The sequence below is a fragment of the Melanostigma gelatinosum genome (genome assembly GCF_949748355.1).
Source record: "Melanostigma gelatinosum genome assembly, chromosome: 12".
Classification (NCBI taxonomy): domain Eukaryota; kingdom Metazoa; phylum Chordata; class Actinopteri; order Perciformes; family Zoarcidae; genus Melanostigma; species Melanostigma gelatinosum.
Window position 1 is genome coordinate 145,001 of NC_136645.1, and position 24,574 is coordinate 169,574.

General features: G+C 42.2%; 2 protein-coding genes across 5 annotated transcripts in view; both read left to right on the forward strand.

Annotated features, from left to right (window-relative positions):
• The window catches only part of LOC306785640 (uncharacterized protein), a gene marked incomplete at both ends in the record, with an annotated part of 3,672 nt that extends 870 nt beyond the window's left edge, over positions 1-2,802 (forward strand). Inside the window, 3 exons of the mRNA XM_079280098.1 lie at positions 1,004-1,090; positions 1,245-1,395; positions 2,579-2,802. Of these exons, the coding sequence (XP_079136224.1) occupies positions 1,004-1,090; positions 1,245-1,395; positions 2,579-2,802 (462 nt within the window). The remainder of the gene's footprint in view (positions 1-1,003; positions 1,091-1,244; positions 1,396-2,578) is intronic.
• A 6,397-nt stretch (positions 2,803-9,199) lies between these two features.
• Positions 9,200-24,574, forward strand: part of ubr2 (ubiquitin protein ligase E3 component n-recognin 2) — a 56,615-nt gene continuing 41,240 nt past the window's right edge. For all 4 annotated transcript variants that reach the window (XM_079280937.1, XM_079280940.1, XM_079280938.1 and 1 more), the window contains exons 1-10: positions 9,200-9,284; positions 9,978-10,249; positions 11,015-11,093; positions 17,058-17,165; positions 17,240-17,370; positions 18,422-18,560; positions 19,510-19,572; positions 19,668-19,788; positions 19,867-19,974; positions 21,703-21,791. In XM_079280937.1, the coding sequence (XP_079137063.1) occupies positions 9,201-9,284; positions 9,978-10,249; positions 11,015-11,093; positions 17,058-17,165; positions 17,240-17,370; positions 18,422-18,560; positions 19,510-19,572; positions 19,668-19,788; positions 19,867-19,974; positions 21,703-21,791 (1,194 nt within the window). In that variant the 5' untranslated portion in view covers position 9,200. The remainder of the gene's footprint in view (positions 9,285-9,977; positions 10,250-11,014; positions 11,094-17,057; positions 17,166-17,239; positions 17,371-18,421; positions 18,561-19,509; positions 19,573-19,667; positions 19,789-19,866; positions 19,975-21,702; positions 21,792-24,574) is intronic.

Sequence of the window (24,574 nt, forward strand, 5' to 3'; positions counted from 1 at the left end):
ATATTGACCAGGTAACACTGACCAGGTAACTCTGACCAGGTAACACTGACCAAGTAACTCTGACCAGGTAACTCTGACCAGGTAACTCTGACCAGGTAACATTGACCAGTTACCATTGACCAGGTAACTCTGACCAGTTAATATTGACCAGGTAACACTGACCAGGTAACTCTGACCAGGTAACACTGACCAGGTAACTCTGACCAGTTAACACTGACCAGGTAACTCTGACCAGTTAACATTGACCAGGTAACATTGACTATGTAACACTGACCAGGTAACTCTGACCAGTTAACATTGACCAGGTAACTATGACCATGTAACACTGACCAGTTAACACTGACCAGGTAAAATTGACCAGGTAACTCTGACCAGTTAACATTGACCAGGTAACTCTGACCATGTAACACTGACCAGTTAACTCTGACCAGGTAACATTAACCAGGTAACTCTGACCATGTAACACTGACCAGGTAACTCTGACCAGTTAACATTGACCAGGTAACATTGACTATGTAACACTGACCAGGTAACTCTGACCAGTTAACATTGACCAGGTAACTATGACCATGTAACACTGACCAGTTAACACTGACCAGGTAAAATTGACCAGGTAACTCTGACCAGTTAACATTGACCAGGTAACTCTGACCATGTAACACTGACCAGTTAACATTGACCAGGTAACTCTGACCATGTAACACTGACCAGTTAACTCTGACCAGGTAACATTGACTATGTAACACTGACCAGGTACCAGTGACCCAGTTCACAGTTTGAATCTGTCAGTTTAAAACTCTCTTGTGAAGGAAAATCTGTATTCATCATGTGTTTTGCCTTTGTGTTTGTGTGTATTGTTGTGTCTTTGTTATGTTTTTTCTTTGTGTCTCTGCATCTTTGTGTGTTTTATTGTGTCTTTGAGTATTGTGTCTCTGTGTCTTTGTGTGTCTTTTGTATTTTTGTGTGTTGTCTTTGTTGTGTGTATCTTGTGTGTTGTGTACAGGTGGACCTTGACTTTCTGGATGAAGTGATCTCAGAAGGAGCCGATCCAAACAGCTCAGACAGATATGGGCAGACCATCCTGCATGAGGTCTGTAGTTCTGAAGCAGCTACACAACAGAACAAACAGTTAATGCATCTTCACACACAACAACAGTGATGCTTTTAAAACCACTTCTACAACAGACTCACTGACATGTGGTTCATATGTTCACCATCACACACACTCACGCTGGTGTGTTTAGATCTCTAGGGCCTGGAGCGTAGATGTGATGCGGTTCTTTCTGGACCGGGGATCAGACCTCCTCCGACCGGATCAGTTTGGAGTCACGGCCCTTCACGTGGCCTCGGCGCTGGACTACCAGGACATGGTTCAGTTCCTGCTGGACCGAAAAGGTCTGTGTGGACTAGTCCTGGTACCTGTACAAGGAAGAGAGTTCAACATACCCAGGATATCTTCTGGTTAAAGGGTCCTACTGGTCATCTGGTTTAACGAAACCAAACAACCAGATCCTCTAAATCAGGGGTCACCAACCTTTTTGAAACTACTGAGTAGTACGAAGGGCTACTTGTTTGATACAAACCTCCTGAATAACAAAGTTGCACAGATCACCTTTTAATAATAATAATATATGTGAAGAGACTGTCTGATCACATGTCAATGTTAATTATTCTTCACAATAATTTGTAATAATGATTTCCACAACAGTGTTGGTAGGAAACAGATATTTAAACATGTATTTCTGTTAATCTGTTTCAACATTTGAAAGTCAGAGGTATCACATCTCTGATATGTTTGTATCATCACATGATCAAAGCCGGGTACTTTTGCACATAGCAACTGCTGGTGAATGATGTAGTGGTAATGTAGACATTTTGGGAAGTCTGGGTCACCTTTGCATTGCGCAATGAAGCTTGCATGCCGGCCCGTCATGGCGGGAGCCCCGTCTGTTGTCACCGACACCAGCTTTTCCAATGGTACCTTTTTCTCCACGAAGAAACGAGTAACCTGTCTCGTCTATTGCCGGGCGGGGATCCAACCCTCCGAGGCGCGCGAGCGTCTTCAGGCGCCCGCGTTCAAACCTCTGGTCTCTGGATTGCTTTGCCCCGCCTCCCACGAGTTGTTGCCCCACGGCCTGTTCCAAGGAGTGACTGATCTGACGACGGGGTGCGCTCGCGGTGCGCTCGCGGTGCGCTCGCGGTGCGCATCCGGCGCCAATGGGAAGCGCCCGCCATTCAGAACCTGAAAACCTAGTGCGGTGCGGTGGCCTCGTCCTGGCTGTCCGCCGTGTACCTCCGGGTACCCAACTCTCTTATGACAAGAAATATTGTCATTTTAAAATCCTCATTAAAGCGTTTTTGATTAAAAAAGAACAGCATCTAACATTTTTCGACGGAGCTCCATGGGGACTAGTGCTATTTTTAGAACATGCCTTGCGGGCACTCACGTGGTCTCTGCGGGTGATCAGGTGCCCGCGGGCACCGTGTTGGCTACCTCTGGTCTAAACGGTCCAACTGGTTGTCTGGTTTAACTAACCCTAACAATCAGATCCTGATCAATAGGTGTGTGTGTCCTCAGCTGATCCAGAGAGTCGGACGTTCCTGGACCAGCAGACTCGTCTTCACTACGCTGCCAAGAACGATGCTGTAGGTTCCATCAGACTGCTGCTGCAGACTGGAGTCTCCATCAGCTGCACCGACTACAAAGACAGAACACCACTGCAGCTCGCCGCCAACCTGGGTATTACTGACATCACCGCTGACATCACCGCTGACATATTTACGGACATCACCGCGCTGTAATCTTTACCGACTCTTTATTACTTCTGACTCTTTCGACTCTACTTAATTCATCGACTCTAGACAAATGAGTGTCAGGAAAAGTACATGGTCAGTGTCTGACAATGACTGACTGTCTGTACTGTCTGTGATATTTTCAGAGCGCAGTGAGGCAGCTCGGGTGCTGTTAGAGCTTGGGTCGGAGGCCGGCAGGATGGACAGCTCTGTATAACGCATAACTGCATGGACAGACAGGCTCTCTGTCTGTCTGTCTCTCTCTCCTACTCACTCACTCACTCAGTCCATCGAACTGTCTGTCTGTCTCACTCACTCTGTCTCTCTCTCCTCTCTGTCTATTTTTCTGTCTGTCTCTCTCTCTCTCTCTCCGTGTCTCTATCATACAGTCATTCAGGTCTGAGATATTTTTAGAGGACTTTTACCCTCTCACCCCCCCTCCCCCATTTCAAATTAAAAGCCCCACAGAATCAATTCTAACTGGAATGTGTAAGAAATTTGAGCAAAAACCGGGGTGGTTAGTAGATATAATAAAAGTGTTTAATAATTCATAATTAAGATTCATAATTAGTCATAATCATAAGGGTTTTGGGGATGCATAATTAAGATAAACATAAAGTGCTGTAGGATTATAGAAGGGAGTAAGTCATAACTGACAGGATTTGAATGTGTTTGTTGCAGGTAGAGCGAGATGTGAAGACAGGCGTTTACTGAGGTGTGAGAGTAGGTAGCCAATATAAATTGAGATAGACGGAAGGGGAGGAGTCGCGAACGAATATGAGGGAGGGATATAGCCAAGCGTTTTTCTCTCCTGTTAGTTACGGTCCGGGGGAAGACGTGTTCTCCTGGGACTGGGGAGAGTTTTTTCCAAAGTGGGTTAATTGTGTAATATTTCATGAGATTAATGTACACCATTGCATAACTGTAATTGCAACAGCAGGATTAAAATCCTTTCTGACGGTAAACCAGTTTCGGTAACGTTTTTAGCGCCGTGGGTCTGAAAAGCTATCAGACCACGTGTGCTGGCCTGCTACACGCTCCTCGTGAGGAGTTTTTTCCCTCCACAAATGCTTGTGATGAAGCCTCTCATTTTAGTGTCAAACATTATGATTCTGTCTCTTCTCCCCCTCTCTCACCCACCCCGTCCCACCCTTTCAAAATAAAAGCCCCACAAATACAAGATTCAATCCAAGAGTATGAATCTAAAATGCAGAAAAGAGAGTAGCGCTATCTCAATTGAACCTGAATGACACTACCGGTAACATTGGCGTGTGTATATATTGCGATTTCTTTGGGCAGTAGAAGCCACACTGTCAAAATTTCTTGAGGAATTTTCTAGTTTACAGTTTACTATTTACTGTATACAGTACACTGTTTACAGTATACTGTGCACAGTATACAGTATACTGTAAACAGTGTACACTACACTGTTTACTGTATACTGTTCACTAATTACTGTATACAGTACACTGTTTACAGTACACTGTTTGCTGTAAATTATTTACTGTACACTGTTCACTGATAGAAACATTATGACTGCTAGTCATAGCACTATAAGTGGATATAGTAGAATAATAATGATAACAAAAGCAGTAATGTGATAATAATAATAATAATAATAAGTGATGAAACTCACTGGAGACGTCGGCTCACTGACGACTGCTTCTACAAAACACAACAGTCAGTGTGTGAGACATCACTGTATCATGAGTAGTATTATCAACAATAATAATAATACATTTTATTTGTATAGCGCTTTAAAAGGTACTCAAAGACACTTTATATGGTAAAAACAGAAACAATAGAAGTAATTACAATAAAAACAAAATAGATGACGTCATAAAAGTAAGGAACACGAAAAAACTTTTTTTGTTTGTAACACGACTATAGTATTATCTGTATTGTCTGGCACACTACTATAGTAGTATTGTCTGTAACACTACTGTAGTAGTATTGTCTGTAATACTATTATAGTAGTATTGCAGTGGTATTGCAGCATTATAATTTGGTGGTTTCCAATTTAAAAACTGGTTTCAGTCCCAGCAGGGTTCAGGTAGTAGTACTGTAGTAAACCTGTGGTTTTACTACAACAGCAGTAGTAGCAGTGTTACCTTGCAGGTTGGTCTCAGGTGGGTGTGGTTCTGGTTCCAGCAGGTTCAGGTAGTAGTACTGCTGTCTGGTCATGTTGTCAGTCACATGGAACTGACTGAGCGCCAGCTGGGCCTGAACACAACATACAATTACATTCATCACAACTCTATTCTATGATATTCTGTTCTACTCTATTTCTTTAAATTCTTAAACATTTTAATGACTCTGGACCAATCACATTACATTACATCACAGTTATTTAGCAGACGCTTTTATCCAAAGCGACTTACAATTCAGATTCCATCACATTCATACACCGTAGGAACAGCTACGGGAGACATTTTGGGGTTCTATTTCATCCTTACTGACCGCCAGAGGCAGTGCTTCACACTGGATATCTTCCGTCGCGCGCATGCGCAGGTCGAATATTTATATCAACAAAGTCACGTGTGACCTCGGATGACCCCCGTCGTCTATAAGTTCCGGTGTCATCCTGAGCTCAGTCCTTTTTTTCTTCTCGCGACGCAGGTTAGCTACCATGGTAGCATAAACAAGGATGTGTCTACGATCAAGACATATTAGAGCTCGTCGCTGTAGCCTTGTGACCACCGGTCGGAGTTGCGGTTCTCTCGCCCTCCAAAGGCTGCGACGAGCTGTCCCTCTTCGGAGGGAACGGTGTGTTCGCCGTTCGGACATCGAGCCCCGGACTGGTGGACGCCCCTATCATCGGTCGTCACCAGTCTGATAAGGGCCAGCTAAGTCGTGATGACAGCAATCGGTAAGATCGATTAACATTGTTTTCTATAACAGTTGTTTGTTCCACGGTTGGCAGAGCGCTTCCGCTCTAGTTAATCGAGTGGCGCGCTAACGAGAGCGTAGAATTACGCTGTCGGCCCGCCCTTCACAGTGTTACGGCTATCACAGTTAGCAGAGTGTTCCTGCTCAGGTAAACTTTGTGAGACACTAGATCCGCATTGGCGTTGTGTACATGGAGATTTATTCTTTACATCTGACGTAATTCGCAGTTAGCAGTGTCTTCACTCAGGCTAACTTGGATGCTAGCTGGGACTGCGTCCATCAACTTTGTAAACCTTACGGCCGTCACAGTTAACAGAGCATCCCAGCTCAGGTTAACTCAGTGGGAAGCTAGCTAAACAAAGCTGGTACTGGCGCTGTGGCCATCAACTTTGTATCCTTACGGCTGTCACAGTTAACAGAGCGTCCCCGCTCAGGTTAACTCAGTGGGAAACTAGCTAAACAAAGCTGATACTGGGGCTGTAGCCATCAACTTTGTATCCTTACGGCTGTCACAGTTAACAGAGCGTCCTCGCTCTACAGGCGAGCAGTACTCCTTGTTAGATCCTGGGGTACTTCTGGCCCGATACAGGGCTACTTACTGACTCAGCTCTCTATTAAAAGATTGTCGAGTTGGTGTTCTTGCGATGGAACTCGCCTGGCTCTTCTAACTGCCGTTACTCCCGACGTCTCCCCTGCTTCCTCCGGTCTGAGTGCACTCGGTCGAGGGGCCACCCTGACCCCGGGCGCTCCTACCGGTCGCGTCGGTTATGGCAGCTTCCCTCTTCTGGATCCGTGCTCTTGGTAAATGCCAGGTTAGGTTTTAACGGCTAGGATTACTTCTAAAACCGTAAGGGATTGTTAAGTGGATTCGGTCTTCTAGGATAACCTTACAGAACTCAGTTGTTAGACATACAATGGATTTAACTTGTTACTGCCACGAGGAACTTTTACTACCTGAGCAAATAAATGCACTTGAGAAATTTACTTTAAATGCAGATTAGATATTTATTGCAGGTTATATTTCGTTAGTTAGCAAGGGTTAAGCTACAGCTCACATAAAATGTCACTACACTTGATTCGTTACTTTAATTTTCTTCTCAGGTTATACTCATTGGTTTTTAGATGCCGAGACGGCTCTGTTGGAGCTGGATTTCCAAAGGTGCGATGAAAAGGTTCTTTTGGAGTTGTTAGGAGCGAAGGTCTGGCCGGACCCTCGGACTCCTCCTGCTCTGCAGCGGAGTCCGTTCAACAGTCCTCAAGGCTCAGTACAAAGTCTTTCTAGGACTGCTGTGTTCCTCCGTTGTTCAGTTGTTAAAGTCGAGCAGTGGGGAGAGGAAAATCTCCGTCTTTCAATTCTTTGTCCACAAACAGCGGTCTTCTTTCCGTGAACAGAGACGAAGTCCTCGAATACTTCAGTCGCGATCGTCCGTATCTTCTTCTCAGAGCATCTGGACGGCTCGTGTAGAAATCCCAGTTTGGGGCATGCAAGCGTCTCCTTTTATCCTCGATTTGTGCTATCTGTTCCCCCCCCACTTATTCTGAACACATGATTTTCACCCCACCCGTATGTGTGTGCGTTTGTTTCTGGAAAGTACCAGACTTTTCGTTTTGCTTCTATGAGTCATCTCTTGCAACAGAATTCCATGTCGCATGACTGTTTTCCTAACTTACGCCCCAAAAACATCTGTTCCTGACTCACTCGGTCTGCTGACACTTTATGACACACTTTTTCCACATCTCAGCTCCGGTACACAGAACATTATTATAATCAGTTTTTACATTTGTTAAATCACTCTATGCATTAAACATTTGTTATATAATGATCATAAACCTTATCTTTCGATGATACTTTAACTATTGATTTCTGAGTATATGCTTCGTGCTTTTATATCCTGTCTTTCCCCTGAACGTGTATGCATGTATCCAAGGCGGCTTTCTCTGTGAGCGCAACTCTTCTTGACATCCTCCAAGACCCGTTTGAGAGGAGAACTTTGAGGAGATTCTGCAGCCAAAGAACTGATATCAGATCAGCCTGACCTCACAATCAGACAGCAGACTCGCGGGAAAGGGAAGCAGTACATGAAGCTTCTGTACTAGCTGTACACCAGACAGGTTAGCTAGCTGCATGATGTCATGCTAATCATTTATTTAGCTTTTTAAAACAACGGGGACGGATCCAGCACGGACAGTTAGGGAGTGAGGGATGAGGAGGTAAGGAAACATGAGAACACCAGGGTAGGGAGTGAGGGATGAGGAGGTAAGGAGACATGGGAACACCAGGGTAGGGAGTGAGGGATGAGGAGGTAAGGAAACATGAGAACACCAGGGTAGGGAGTGAGGGATGAGGAGGTAAGGAAACATGAGAACACCAGGGTAGGGAGTGAGGGATGAGGAGGTAAGGAAACATGAGAACACCAGGGTAGGGAGTGAGGGATGAGGAGGTAAGGAAACATGAGAACACCAGGGTAGGGAGTGAGGGATGAGGAGGTAAGGAAACATGAGAACACCAGGGTAGGGAGTGAGGGATGAGGAGGTAAGGAAACATGAGAACACCAGGGTAGGGAGTGAGGGATGAGGAGGTAAGGAAACATGAGAACACCAGGGTAGGGAGTGAGGGATGAGGAGGTAAGGAAACATGAGAACACCAGGGTAGGGACTGAGGGATGAGGAGGTAAGGAAACATGAGAACACCTGGGTAGGGAGTGAGGGATGAGGAGGTAAGGAAACATGAGAACACCAGGGTAGGGAGTGAGGGATGAGGAGGTAAGGAAACATGAGAACACCAGGGTAGGGAGTGAGGGATGAGGAGGTAAGGAAACATGAGAACACCAGGACACACATGGAGAACTCTGTCACGCTACATATTAGGCAAAGTGAACATCTTTTCTTCTACATAGTTGTCCTCAGTCTCATCTGCTTAACTTGGTCATGGAGGCATCAACATGTAATAGAGATGTTAAATTAACAGTGAAAACTCATCATAGCTTAATTTGACATCAGTATTCATAATTACACTTCATGTTTACTTCTCCTGATCTTTACCTCCTATAACAAGGTCCATAGGACATCTCAATAAATGAACATGTTATATTATATTATATTATATTATATTATATAAGTGTTATTTACTGCTTTTTTTCGTGTTGGAATAAATGTTAAATATTTAACTGCCAAGTAATAATGCGTGTTTGATACTTACATTTTTTTGCATAAAATCATACTGGGATGTTTGCTGAAATTGATAGGATGGCCCTAGAACATGTTCCACCAGCCGCCACTGTTTATTGTTATTAAGTACAGTGGTTTCCTTGCATGGTTTCCTCTATGCATCCCTGGTGGGAGGGACTAATACGCAAGGAAAGGACGCAAGTGAGGGAAACGGGGATGCAGTTAAGAGACTTGGGATGTACCCCAAGACTGACAGGTGCCTTCTTCTCTGATCGCTTCCTTATAGTTTGGCCCCGCCCCCTCATCTGTTGATGACTTCCGGTTATTCTCCGTCCATCAGAAGGAGGAAGATGGCGTCGGCCCAGTCCGACAGAGAGCCTCCGTCTGTTCTGTGTTCAGAGGTCCTCAACTTCTCCGCTAAAGACACCGCGTCGGTAAGGGGTAGTTAGTGGTTAGTTAACCCTCACCTGTCACTGCGTCACGAGCTCTCACGTGCTCAATGCTTTCTGCCTAATCTGCTACACGGAGCTAATGCTAATGCTAAAGCTCGGAGTGATCTGTAAAACGTCTGGATGAGGAACAGCTGCTGTGTGTCAGCGCGAGCCAACAGCGTCAACATAACATCTGCTTTGTGTGACGTTTATTTAACGTTAGAACCGTCTGTAAACAGGTGTTATAGCTTCATGCTCTGAGTCCAGCTACACTTCACTGTTAACGTTGATTTAGCAGAGTAACAGGTAGAGCAGGTCGTCCTTCAACCAGAGAATCGGCTGTTTGTGTGAATGTTAGTTGATGTGCAGGTGTTACCTTGATGGTAGCTCCTCCCATTGATGTGTGAATGATGACATGTCGTGTTAAAGAGCTCAGTGGTCAGAAGACTAAAAACGAGAACCAAGAATACAGTTAATTTACCATATCTCTCTCCTTCTCCTTTCATCTCCTCTCCTTCTCCTCTCCTCTCTTCTTCACTCACCTGCTCTCTCTCCTCTCTCTATGTCCTCCTCTCTCTCCCCTCTCTCCTTCTCCTCCACTCTCTACCTCCTCCCCTCTCTCCTCCTCCTCCACTCTCTCCCCTCTCCTCCTCCACCCTCTCTCCTTCTCCACTCCTCTCTCCTTGTCCTCCTCAGCAATGGCTGTCAGCAGCCGACATGCAGCAGGAGGTGTACCGTCACCTGTCTGTGTATGTACCCAGAATCCTTTGTGTGGGTCCCAGTGGAGTAAGCAGCAGAGAGGAGCAGAAGGAGGATCTGGCCTCCCAGCTGCTCCTCCTGGCTCCTCTAGAGTGGCTCCTGTTGGATGAGGAGCCGGCTTCAGGTCTGAACCTCCTGCAGGAGAACAACCAGCCGTCACCCCTGTGTGGCCACGTGTTCAAGGTGGGAGAGCCCACCTACTCCTGCAGGTAATACACACCATATACACACGTTATACACACTATATTCACACGTAATACACTATATACACACGTTATACGCACGTTATACGCACGTTATACGCACGTTATACACACGTTATACACACGTTATACACACGTTATACACACGTTATACACACGTTATACACACATTATACACACGTTATACACACTATATACACTATAGACATTATACACACTATATACACTATAGACATTATACACACCATATACACACGTTATACACACTATATTCACACGTAATACACTATATACACACGTTATACACACGTTATACGCACGTTATACGCACGTTATACGCACGTTATACACACGTTATACACACGTTATACACACGTTATACACACGTTATACACACGTTATACACACTATATACACTATAGACATTATACACACTATATACACTATAGACATTATACACACCATATACACACGTTATACACACTATATTCACACGTAATACACTATATACACACGTTATACACACGTTATACGCACGTTATACGCACGTTATACGCACGTTATACACACGTTATACACACGTTATACACACGTTATACACACGTTATACACATGTTATACACACGTTATACACACGTTATACACACTATATACACTATAGACATTATACACACTATATACACTATAGACATTATATACACTATACACTATATACACAGGTAATACACACTATGTTCAGGTATTAAGTAACGTGTGTGTGTGTGTGTTTAGAGAGTGTGCAGCTGATCCTACTTGTGTTCTGTGCATGAAGTGTTTTCTGGAGAGTATTCACAAAGAACATCACTACAGGGTGAGTACACCACACACACACACATATATTTATATATATATTTATATCTATATATATATAGATAGATAGACAGATATCTATCTATCTATCTATCTCATTACAAATGTGAAATATGACTGGAATTAAACTTCAGTTAGATTTTAGTCATGAGATTTTTTAGGGGTGCCAATAATTGTGGCACACATGTTTTGGAGAAAAATATTTATTTAATATCAACATTTTTATTTATTTTTTCAAAAATTTTACTTCAATGAAAATGTAAAATGTTTGTGAATATTTTGAGTGAAAGACCAGGAGGATAAACAGCAAAGAATGTTTTTCACAGCCTCATATTCACTCATATTCTCACTCATATTCACAGAGGGCCAATGATTCTGGAGGCACTGTACATTCCCCTGGGTCCTAAGTCCCTCCATGTACAGCTTCTTATCACCCTCTATGTACCAACGTACATTTATAACAAATACCACACATATTACGGTAATCAGCATTGCATATGTGTCTGACCTAAATACCAACAAAAGGAAAAAATAAATGATTGATTTAAATTATTGTTTTAGAGTTTTTAAAGTAGTTTGTTTGTAATATGCAGTGGTGTAGAAAGTACTCAAAAGCCATACTTGAGTAAAAGTAAAGATACCTTACTGGAACATGACTCCAGTAAAAGTCACCTATTAGAATACTACTTGAGTAAAAGTCTTAAAGTATCTGATATGTATTGTACTTAAGTATCAAAAGTAATTTTCTGATATTAAATGTACTTAAGTATTGAAAGTATCTGTTCATAAAAAAGCAAAGGGTCAGAATTTTGAGAATGATGAAGTTTATTCTTTTAAGCGCTGTGGCACCATGACCAAGGACATGGAGCTGTGTTGACAATAATTGGGTTGGCTGTGATCCATTCAGGAGCAACAATGTTCAACATAACATATTGTACATAAGTATACTTTTGCATCCACCATGAATTTATCATCATAATTCTCCGAAAAGCAATATGACACTATGAAGGAGTTGTAACAGTGCGTTTATAAGTCTGCTCATTAGACTAGAGCAGCGGTTCCCAAACTTTTTAGGCCGCGCACCCCCTTCTACATCCCGACCGGGTTCGCGCACCCCCCCCTTAATAAAAAAAAAAAAAAAAGAAGCAACAGAGCCTTTTAGCCTTCATAGCCGCATAAGAATCGGACCAATGAGAGAACAGTTTGCTCGCGCGTGGCATTTGTTTACAAGATTTAGTCCGCTGTTAAATGTTGCAGTGTGAACACAAACCGAACAAAGGAGCAACTGCAACAAAGCAAACGAACTGAAGGTGTGAAAACGCCCTGAAACACTGCAACAAAGTTTCAATAACTTTCAGTGACACAAGGCGTCACTTTTAAAGAGCAATACTGATGGCGAGCACACACGCACAGGCTCAGAGGCAGATTATCACATTTAATTTACAATTCATGAGCGACTAATGTAGCCAGGATGTCTTCAGACAAAGCATCGATGCGGCGCGACACAGTGTTGTCGGACACCGGGATCATGTCCAACTTTTTTGCTTCTCTGGCAGCTGGCAAGCTCACGTCTTCGGCGATTGTGTGCGGTAGCCCCTTTCTCGCTATTCTGTAACCAGATATGAAGCCCGTAGTGCGTCATTTATAGACCAACACATGAATGAGACTCCAGTTGTTTTGGCTGTTTTGTAACTCCTCCAATTTCGATATAAACAATGTAAGGGGCTTTTGACTTGCACTGGCATGCTTGGTGTTCAGGTGGCGACGTAAATAAGAGCTTCAGACTGTTAGCCAGAACCTCGCTGCACACCACGCACTGTGGATTTGGGCAATCTGCGTTGCCAATCCAAGTGAAGCCCAGACACAGATACTTTTCATCATATTTCCTCTTTTTTTTCCCAGTCTGATGCTCACTCTCGTTTCCTCTTTTTTCACCTTGACTCCGCGATGGGCCGATGTGCTCCCGATTTGTCTGTGCTGCACCTCTCCGTTCCCCTCGCCTCCGATTCCTCTCTCTCTCTCTCCCTCTCCTCTTTTACGACTGATAGCTTCAGATGTCCCACCTGACAGTTTTTAAATTAAAATTACATTTTTTTTTAATATTTAATATTATTACACCATCAGACCGCCATTACACTTTTCCTCTCGCGCACCCCCTAGAGGCAGCTCGCGCACCCCCAGGGGTGCGCGCACCCCACTTTGGGAATCCCTGGACTAGAGGATGTAGAGGACCAATGCATAATATTATGTTCAGCAAAACATATCCACTTGATGCATCAGGTCAGTGTTTAGAAAAAGGACGCCTGCCTTGTAAACTCCTATGGGCCTGATTTGAACACAAAGGTTTTGCTCAAGCTGAATCTGCAATTGGGCGACTGCTACCATCATAACTCTGATCATCCACAACATGACTCAAATATCAAAACATGATCAATACTAAAGCAGCACCGAAAGAACAACCCAGTCATTACTTGAAACTGAAACATGTCCTGTTCATCTTCAAAAGACAATTCTATTAGAATGTAAAGAAGTTACATTCTAATACAATGTAAATAAGTTATATTCTAATACAATGTAAAGAAGCTACATTCTAATACAATGTGAAGAAGTTACATTCTAATACAATGTAAAGAAGTTACATTCTATTAGAATGTAAAGAAGTTACATTCTAATACAATGTAAAGAAGCTACATTCTAATACAATGTAAAGAAGTTACATTCTAATACAATGTAAATAAGTTACATTCTAATACAATGTAAAGAAGTTACATTCTATTAGAATGTAAAGAAGTTACATTTTAATACAATGTAAAGAAGTTACATTCTAATACAATGTAAATAAGTTACATTCTAATACAATGTAAAGAAGTTACATTCTAATACAATGTAAATAAGTTACATTCTAATACAATGTAAAGAAGTTACATTCTAATACAATGTAAAGAAGTTATATTCTAATACAATGTAAAGAAGCTACATTCTAATACAATGTAAAGAAGTTACATTCTAATACAATGTAAATAAGTTACATTCTAATACAATGTAAAGAAGTTACATTCTAATACAATGTAAAGAAGTTATATTCTAATACAATGTAAAGAAGCTACATTCTAATACAATGTAAAGAAGTTACATTCTATTAGAATGTAAAGAAGTTACAGTTGAATACAATGTAAAGAAGTTGCATTTTAATACAATGTAAAGAAGTTACATTCTAATACAATGTAAAGAAGTTACATTCTAATACAATGTAAAGAAGTTACATTCTAATACAATGTAAAGAAGTTACATTCTAATACAATGTAAAGAAGTTACATTCTAATACAATGTAAAGAAGTTACATTCTAATACAATGTAAAGAAGTTACATTCTAATACAATGTAAAGAAGTTACATTCTAATACAATGTAAAGAAGTTACATTCTAATACAATGTAAAGAAGTTACATTCTAATACAATGTAAATAAGTTATATTCTAATACAATGTAAATAAGTTATATTCTAATACAATATAAAGAAGCTACATTCTAATACAATGTAAAGAAGTTACATTCTAATACAATATAAAGAAGTTACATTCTAATACAATGTAAATAAGTTATATTCTAATACAATGTAAAGAAGCTACATTCTAATAAAATGTAAAGAAGCTACATTCTAATAAAATGTAAAGAAGTTACATTCTAATAAAATGTAAAGAAGTTACATTCTAATACAATGTAAAGAAGTTACATTCTAATACAATGTAAAGAAGTTACATTCTAATACAATGTAAAGAAGTTACATTCTAATACAATGTAAAGAAGTTACATTCTAATACAATGTAAAGAAGTTACATTGTATTAGAATATAAAGAAGTTACATTCTAATACAATGTAAAGAAGTTGCATTTTAATACAATGTAAAGAAGTTGCATTTTAATACAATGTAAAGAAGTTACATTCTATTAGAATGTAAAGAAGTTACATTCTAATACAATGTAAAGAAGTTGCATTTTAATACAATGTAAAGAAGTTACATTCTAATACAATGTAAAGAAGTTGCATTTTAATACAATGTAAAGAAGTTACATTCTAATACAATGTAAAGAAGTTACATTCTAATACAATGTAAAGAAGTTACATTCTAATACAATGTAAAGAAGTTACATTCTAATACAATGTAAAGAAGTTACATTCTAATACAATGTAAAGAAGTTACATTCTAATACAATGTAAAGAAGTTACATTCTAATACAATGTAAAGAAGTTACATTCTAATACAATGTAAAGAAGCTACATCCTAATACAATGTAAAGAAGTTACATTCTAATACAATGTAAAGAAGTTACATTCTAATACAATGTAAATAAGCTACATTCTAATACAATGTAAAGAAGTTACATTCTAATACAATGTAAAGAAGTTATATTCTAATACAATGTAAAGAAGTTACATTCTAATACAATGTAAAGAAGTTACATCCTAATACAATGTAAATAAGTTATATTCTAATACAATGTAAAGAAGCTACATTCTAATACAATGTAAAGAAGCTACATTCTAATACAATGTAAAGAAGTTACATTCTAATACAATGTAAAGAAGTTGCATTTTAATACAATGTAAAGAAGTTGCATTTTAATACAATGTAAAGAAGCTACAGTGTATAGAATGATTCTATTGAAGTTATTCTTTTTAAAATGTTTTAGACGAGTCACTAATCACTTTAAGAGTGATTATAGCTGATTTAACTTACAGACATGAGATTGATCTTCTCATGTCACTCTCTTTATACAATGATATAAATTCATCCCCGTGTTGTTGATATCTTACAAAAAGTTGCTCCTCATTTTTCGTGCGTTTTTCCTGCAAAAGTCCAGCAACATGAGTGTTTTGGCTTGTTACATGCACACTGTCTTTTCAAAATAAACTTCCATCGTCACAGGAAACAACTAAGGTTTAGGCGATGAAACTACTTCGTTCGGTTTAGGAAAAGATGGTGGTTTGCATTAAAATATCTACGGAAGTCTCGTCACAAATAAATCAACATTGGCTTCTCGTTTCACACACGGCACAAACTGCGGCCTCCTGGAGGAAACACCAGTGTGTGTTTGACCCATCCACCTCTCCTCGACCCATCCACTCTCCTCATCCCACCCGTCCTGTGTGGAACTCTGCTCATGTAGTCGCCCGCTAGCTATAGCATGTAGCATCCTGGGCATCACTGGGAATCAAAACGCCGCGGTTTTGAAAGCACTTGTTTGCAATTGTGCATTAACGTGACTAACCAATGATTTAACTTGCTGCTAGGACCACTGATTCACCAAACCTGCTTGCAGTCTGTGTTCCACCGCAGTCCCCGACGCTGCTCTCAGGATTCATTTTGTTTCTGAAGATAGATTTGATTTTGTAGCGAGTAACGAAGGTTTCAGGGGAAATGTATCGGAGTAAAAGTATCAGTTTTCTTTGCAAAATGTAGTGAAGTGAAAGTAAAAGTCAACAGAAATATAAGTAGTAAAGTAAAGTACAGATACCCAAAAAAACTACTGAAGTACAGTAATGAAGTATTTCTACTTCGTTACTGTACACTACTGGTAATATGTATAATAAGCATCATTTAGGTATCTGCTGAGAATTTAACAACATAAAAACATGACGTAGATAGGTTTCAGTTCTCAAGGTGTGTATTTAAATATCATCTCTTACACATGAAGATAAAGTTATGACCACCGGCTGAATATCTATGATCAGAATCATTATAACTGTGTTATAACTGCTGCTGTGTGAAGAGAACACTGCTGCTAACAACAACCTGATGTGTTTAAAGTGTTTAAACCAAATGTTATTGACCTTTAGTTCATAGAGCAGCACTTTAAAATAAAAGTGCACAATACACTACTTATGAATTCATTATTGAACTTTACCATAACAATGAGATTAAAAATAGTCGTCGTTGCCCATCACTTGTGTGTGTTCGTTCTCCAGATGACTACTTCAGGAGGAGGAGGGTTCTGTGATTGTGGAGATTCTGAAGCCTGGAAGAAAGGTTCTTCCTGCCAGAAACACAAACCTAACAACACAGACACTGAGGAGGTGAGACAGTCTGTCTGTCAGTACAACGTGTCCCGTCCGTCTGTCAGTACAACGTGTCCCGTCTGTCTCTACAGGATCCTGTATCTGTGCTTCCTGCTGACATGGTCGCTCGTAGTTTCAGCATCTTCTCGATCCTCCTGAAGTACGCTGTGGACATGCTGACCTGGGACCAGGAGGACCAGCTACCTTCAGGACTAGAGCCACCGTACGCACGCACGCATGCACGCACACACACACACACACACACACACACACACACACACACACTCTGTCAAGGTGCGTTCACACCAAACGCCGCAAAATCGCCGGAGAGGGGGCGTGGTTTATAGACCTGGATCCGTTCAACTGTCCGCCATTAACCATGGAAAAAATAACCTCTATTTCTACGTGTTATGGAAGTCACAGATATCCCGGGAAACGAAACGCCGTCATGTCTGGTTCATAACATTGTTCAGAGGAGCTCCGTGGATTTCATCGAGCTGTATTCACTGTCTAGCAAGCCACACGTCGCTGTTTACTACAGCTGTATGTACACAAAATAAACTGATTTGGCTGTGATTCAACAGCAATAAACCGACAAAAAGGGACTCCGAAATAACTACGTAATGATGCCGATTTGTAGGCTACTTGTCTTCTCAATGGAGCTCTGATGGATCGGTGCTAGGCTATGCTAACATCGTAGCAGCTCCACCAGCACTCAATAACGTCACGTAGACGTAAATACGGCAGCGTGTATTCATTGTTTGTACCGTATGGTTTACACACACACATGTATACACACAGTTTGGTCCGGTCTCTATTGATATGAGGTATCGTAGAGCTCTGGGTGAACACAGACGGCTACAGGATTTATTTCCTGATTCAACAACGGCAGGAAGCCAGTGATGACAGGGGGAGCAACTCAACGCTGATAGGCTATCGCGCCACAGCGTCACGAGATTATTTCGCAGAAGTTGAAAATTTCAACTCTCATTTGGGGCGATTTTGCGGCGCGGTGGACGCGATACCGCGTCCGCCGCGCCATCGCAAAATCGCGGCGGGCCAGTCTCGTCGCGTCTGAGACTTTGTATGTAATCTCGACGCGTGTCAAAAAATTGACGCGTCCGGTGTGCACGCACCTTCACACACACACACACACACACACACACACACACAATGTGGTTGTAATAATCTGAGCAGCCTGTAGGGTGCACTAACGGCTCTCTCCACTGTTAATCGTACTGTTATAATGATACTTCCTGCGTGTGTGTGTGCAGGCACAGAGAAGACACCTACTACTGCATGTTGTTTAATGATGAAGTCCACACCTATGAACAGGTGATCTACACGCTGCAGAAAGCCGTCAACTGCAGCCAGAAAGAAGCCGTCAGCTTCGCCACCACCGTAGACCGAGACGTCAGTACTCCCCTCATATGTATGAACAGCGGTGGCGGGCCGTGCATGTTATACCTGGGCCTCCACTGCTGTCCTGCAGCTGGAACACAGCTATGCTTATTATTAGTTTTGTGTCAAAATGAAGCTCAACACCTGCAGATAGAGCGTCTCCTCTCTGCTCTGACTGCAGCTGGGCCTCTGTGCTTTGGGGCGGTGGAGGTGCTGACAGCAGCTCACGAGAGTGCAGAACGTACTTTAACGTCAGAAAAGTCTCCATCACCAGAACATGTCTCTAGATTTGTCGCGAGTAGATTTTGACAAAACAAGTCGCCATGAGGGTTTAGAAAGTCTCCAGATTGAGCGAGAGAGTTGCCAACACTGGCACCGACTAAATATGTCCCCAGAGCAACACTGGACGTAACAATGGTTCCTATCACATATAAAACCAAACAAAAATCCATCTTCATAAAAACAAGTTGGACAAATAATAATATATAAACAAGCATCTTAAAGCTACTGCAGATATAAAAACAAACGCATTTACTTACCAGAGCTGCTGTTCACTATCTAAAGACAAAGTCCATCCTCCTTTCTTTGTTAAAGAGTTTAATCTCACGGTTGTTCAGTACATCCGTGTGTTTTAGTTCCAGTAAGAAGTCCTGTGTATATATATATATGTGTGTATATATATATATATGTGTGTATATATATATATATGTGTGTATATATATATATGTGTGTATATATATATATATATGTGTATATATATATATATGTATATATTTATAAATATGTGTGTACACACATCATATTGTGTACTTCACACATTTACCCATTAGTCCCATGTTCAATCAGAGAGCAGCACCAAGTTAGAAAACATGACGAGGATGTGCATGTTGTCAGTTGAAAGCTCCAGGTGATGCCATATATTATTGAGTGTGTGTGTGTGTGTGTGTGTGTTTGTTTGCAGGGCAGGAAGTCAGTTCGATATGGAGACTTCCAGTTCTGTGACCAGGCCAAGTCTGTTATAGTGGTGAGTGTGTGAGTGTGTGCCATCCACATGAAGGAGGTGACTGTGCTTTAATAAACCACCTCACGTCTCCTCTCGTGCCCCCCCCCCCCACACAGAGGAACACCAGCCGGCAGTCCAAACCTCTCAGGGTTCAGGTGATGCACTCGTCTGTTGTTGCTCATCAGTGTTTTGCTCTGAGGGCTCTCAGCTGGTTGGGTCAGATCATTCAGTACTCTGGTGAGTCTGGCATTCATTACCCACAATCCTTCACTGCGTGTGTGCGTGTGATGCGTACGTGTCTCTGTTGTGTTTCAGACGGCCTGAGGAGGATCCTGTGTGAGGTCGGTCTGCAGAAAGGTCCAGAAGGAGAGTACTCGTCTCTGGTGGACAAGCTGATGCTCAACGACTCCAAGATGTGGAAAGGTGACTACGTATATACTGCGTATATATAAGTAGTATATATATATATATATATATACTACTTATATACTACTGTGACGGCCCTGCCTCTAAGCAGATTACCTGATGCAGAGCACCTGGTCCTGGAGCTCTAAGGGCAGAGGTGTCAAACTCGAGGCCTGCGGGCCGAATCCTGTACGCTCTCTCTCTCGCTCTCTCTCTCTCTCTCTCTCTCTCCTGTGTGCAGATGTTACATTACAGTCATTTAGCAGACGCTTTTATCCAAAGCGACTTACAATAAGTGTATTCAACATCGGTTTTCGAGAGAACAACTAATCACCAGAAGTAATAAGTGCATGTTATTTCTTCAAACAAGCATCTAAGAGCATAAACCAGAGCCAACGTACAGTGAAGAAACAAACGAATGCAGTAAGTGCCACAAACTAATATGAATAGAATAAGTGCAATAAACTGGTATGAATACAACAGATGCTAAGTAAGTACGAAGTGGAAGGCTCAGGGTAGTACTCCTTGAAGAAGTGAGTCTTCAGGGTACTACTTCTTGAAGAGGTGAGTCTTAAGCCTGATGAAAGATGGGCAGTGACTCTGCTGTCCTGTAGGCTAGCACCAGAGTCTCACACTGGATGCTCTTACAGGAGCCAGTGTAGAGAACGGAGAAGGGAAGTTGTGGGAGAGAACGTTGGGCGATTGAACACCAGACGAGCTGCAGCTTTCTGGACAAGCTCCAGAGGTCTGATGGCCGATGCCGGGGCTCCGGCAAGTAGTGAGTTGCAGTAGTCCAGGCGGGAGATGACCAGAGCCTGGATGAGCACCTGCACCGTCTCCTCAGTGAGGAAGTGAATCCTCCTGATGCTGTAGAGCAGGAATCTGCAGGAGCGTGTGACCGATGCAATGTTTGCTGAGAACGACAGTTGGTCGTCCAGGGTCACACCCAGGTTCCTCACAGTCCGAGTTGGCGTCACCACGATATCGTCATGGTGATGGACAGGTCTCTGTGCGGGCAACCCTTCCCCGGGAGGAACAGCAGCTCGGTTTTGTCCAGGTTGAGCTTGAGGTGGTGTGTCGTCATCCACTTTGAGATGTCAGCCAAGCACGCAGCGATGCCTCCACTTGAGTGTGTCCAGCTGGGTGTCATCGGCATAACAATGGTAAGAGAAGCCATGTGAGCGAATAACAGAACCCAGAGATGTTGTGTAGAGCGAGAAGAGAAGGGGGCCCAGGACTGAGCCAAGGAGGGCTGTCTCAGTCCAGTGACCCACTTTGAACCCGGACTGTTGGGGGTTCAAGAGGTTGTTCTGGTGGAGATAGAAAGACAGTTGAGTAAAGACAGCACGTTCAAGTGTTTAGGAAAGAAAGGGTAGAAGAGAAACCGGTCTGAAGTTTTTGACATCAGAGGGGTCAAGTAATGGTTCCTTCAGAAGGGGGGTGACTCTGGCAGTCTTGAAAGCTGTGGGAAAGCATCCTGAAACAAGAGATGTGTTGATGAGGTGGGTGAGGAAAGGAAGGAGTTCAGTCGCAATAGACTGAAGAAGAGGGGAGGGGATCGGGTCAAAGGAGCACGTCATGGGGCGGTTAGATGTAACGGGTTGAGGACCTCGTTTGGGGAGAGGGGAGCCAGATAGAGTAAGATGGGGCATGGAGAGGGGAGGGAGAGCTGAGGTTGTAGTTGTAGTTGTGTGTCGATGTAACTGATGTGTGTAGCTGTAACAGCTGTGTGTTGTGTCTCTGTAGGAGCGAGGAGCATCTACCACCAGCTGCTGATGAACAGTCTGCTCATGGACTTCAGATACAAGAAGATCTTTGCTATCCAGTTCGCCAAGGTAACACACTAATCCACAAAAACAGGAACAAACTAACACACAGACACAACTGATCAGCTGTTTGTGTTGAAGACCGTTTGAATTTCCAATCTTTTTTGGACCGGAAATAAATAAAATAAAGAACATTATATAATATCAGTAATAATAAAACGGTAATACACGTATTAATCCTACATCCTCCATAGCTGCTACAAAAAACACTCAACTATGATAATAAAGTCTCCTGGCAGTGAAACAGTCACATGATCTGAAGCACCTCGTCTGTTTCTAAACATCGTTTATACATCTGAGACCTAAGGTCTGAGGACAGGTATCTACTGGTTATCTGGTTTAACTAACTATAAACATGGTTATCTGGTTTACCTAACCCTGACCCTTGTTATCTGGTTTAACTAACAACCAGATCCTCTCAACCGTCCTACTGGTTATCTGGTTTAACCAACCCTAACTCTGGTTTAACTAACCCCGACCCTGGTTATCTGGTTTAACTAACCCTAACTCTGGTTTAACTAACCCTGACCCTGGTTATCTGGTTTAACTAACCCTAACTCTGGTTATCTGGTTTAACTAACCCTAACTCTGGTTTAACTAACCCTGGTTATCTGCTTTAACTAACCCTACCTCTGGTTTAACTAACCCTAACTCTGGTTTACCTGATCCTGGTTGTCTGGTTTAACTAACCCTACCTCTGGTTTAACTAACCCTAACTCTGGTTTACCTGATCCTGGTTGTCTGGTTTAACTAACCCTAACTCTGGTTTAACTAACGCCGACCCTGGTTATCTGGTTTAACTAACAACCAGATCCTCTAAACCAGGGGTGGGCAAACGTTTTGACTCGGGGGGGCCACATTGAGTTTTACAATTTGACAGCCGGGCCAGTAGCAGATGGATGGAGGGAGTTTGTGTGAACTAATGTAAATTACAAGTAAAAGCCATGACCTAAAAAGTAAAGAACACTTACATTTCATTTCAGTGGGAACAGTGTTGTTGGTCATCCTTTTTTGCCAGTGCATTAAAGTTTGGTGTCAGTTGGGTTGTGGCAATTCTCAGGACAGATCTGAGGTGTTCATCAGTTAACTGGGATCTGTGACGTGATTTGTTGATGTTCATCACGCTGAACGTCTGCTCACACACGTAGCTAGAGCCAAACAACACCAGCATCCTCTGTGCCATCCTCCTGATGTTTGGAAACTTAACTTCGCTTCGTGAAGCATATTAAGGGAGTTGAACTTCGTTTTAAAACAAAAACGATCTCCATCCACACGGCGTTTCAGCATTGTTTTAGAAATGATCTCCGTCCAGACTAAAACGCCTGAAAACAAATTTCATGTGACTATTCGCGTACACTGGGCATGTGGGTGCCGGTGTAAACAGGAAGTAGAATGGTTGCTTCGCTGAACAAAATACGACAGAGTAACAAAGTAGTCTTTAATAATGAAAGGTTGTTTTATACTTTAGATCTTCTCTAAAATCTTCCTCTATGAACTCAAACAGACATTTCGTGGAAAGTTTTATTTTTCAGACTTAACGTTAGTTACAGCGCTGCAGGTCTTGCTCTATATCTCTCTCTCTCACATATCAAATGCACTTTAAAATGAACACAAACGTTTACCAGATGAAGGGTGCATATGTCTCACTCGTTTCCTCAGTTTCGTTGTCTGTTCTCACCTGTAGCTCTGCTGGTGTCTGAACTATCTGTCCTTCTGGAGAGCATTAATAAGGACAGGAAAGTCCCCTGTTTTGTGTCAATCACCCTCCCTAAAGCCTTTAACCGTGACTGCAGACGGCCGCTCCGTAGGTCTGATAACGCCGCTGGACACGCCGCTCGCTAATCGCTCCAATAACAGCTGCTTCCTCCGTATTAATGCAGACTTTAACTGAACAACAGCTGCTAGTAAAGACAACACGGTCAGTAACACCTGTAATCAGTCGTCCATGTTGAATTACCCTGGTAGCCGATCGGTAATCAAGGCTGTTGTTGTTTGTGAGCGTCCGGGTAACGGTCACGTGATAGGGGTGTGAAGAACCAGGGAAGGATACGTCGTGACTGCTAAGAACCAATCAGGTAGCAAACGCGGGTGTGGGCATCATCTAGAGAGAATAGACCAGACTCCAGCAAAGGTCAATTGTGTCTGGAGTACGCCATCTAGTGGGATCAACTGAAACGCCGGGTATTGCAGAAAAAGTCAAAATGAATGCAGTCTTTCCTATAATTTGGACAATTTTGTACCAATATTTGACGGGCCGGATTAAAAAGCCCAACGGGCCGTATATGGCCTGCGAGCCGTAGTTTGCCCATGCCGTCCTACTGGTTATCTGGTTTAACTAGTTTACAGCATCTGACCAATCACAAACATGGATAAGTCTGCTAGCAAAGTATCAGAAATGGAAGTTTGTCTTTTATTTACCTGTTGCCATGGTGATTGTAGCACCAACGATCCATCGGTGATGTTTTTTAATGTTCCAGTACCAGAGCTGGTCACAGTGAAGTGGTGGTTCTACTGATTAATCCTCGTGAATAGATCATCACAGTGAAGTGGTGGTTCTACTGATTAAACCTTGTTAATAGAACATCACAGTGAAGTGGTGGTTCTACTGATTAATCCTCGTTAATAGAACATCACAGTGAAGTGGTGGTTCTACTGATTAATCCTCGTGAATAGATCATCACAGTGAAGTGGTGGTTCTACTGATTAAACCTCGTTAATAGAACATCACAGTGAAGTGGTGGTTCTACGGATTAATCCTCGTTAATAGAACATCACAGTGAAGTGGTGGTTCT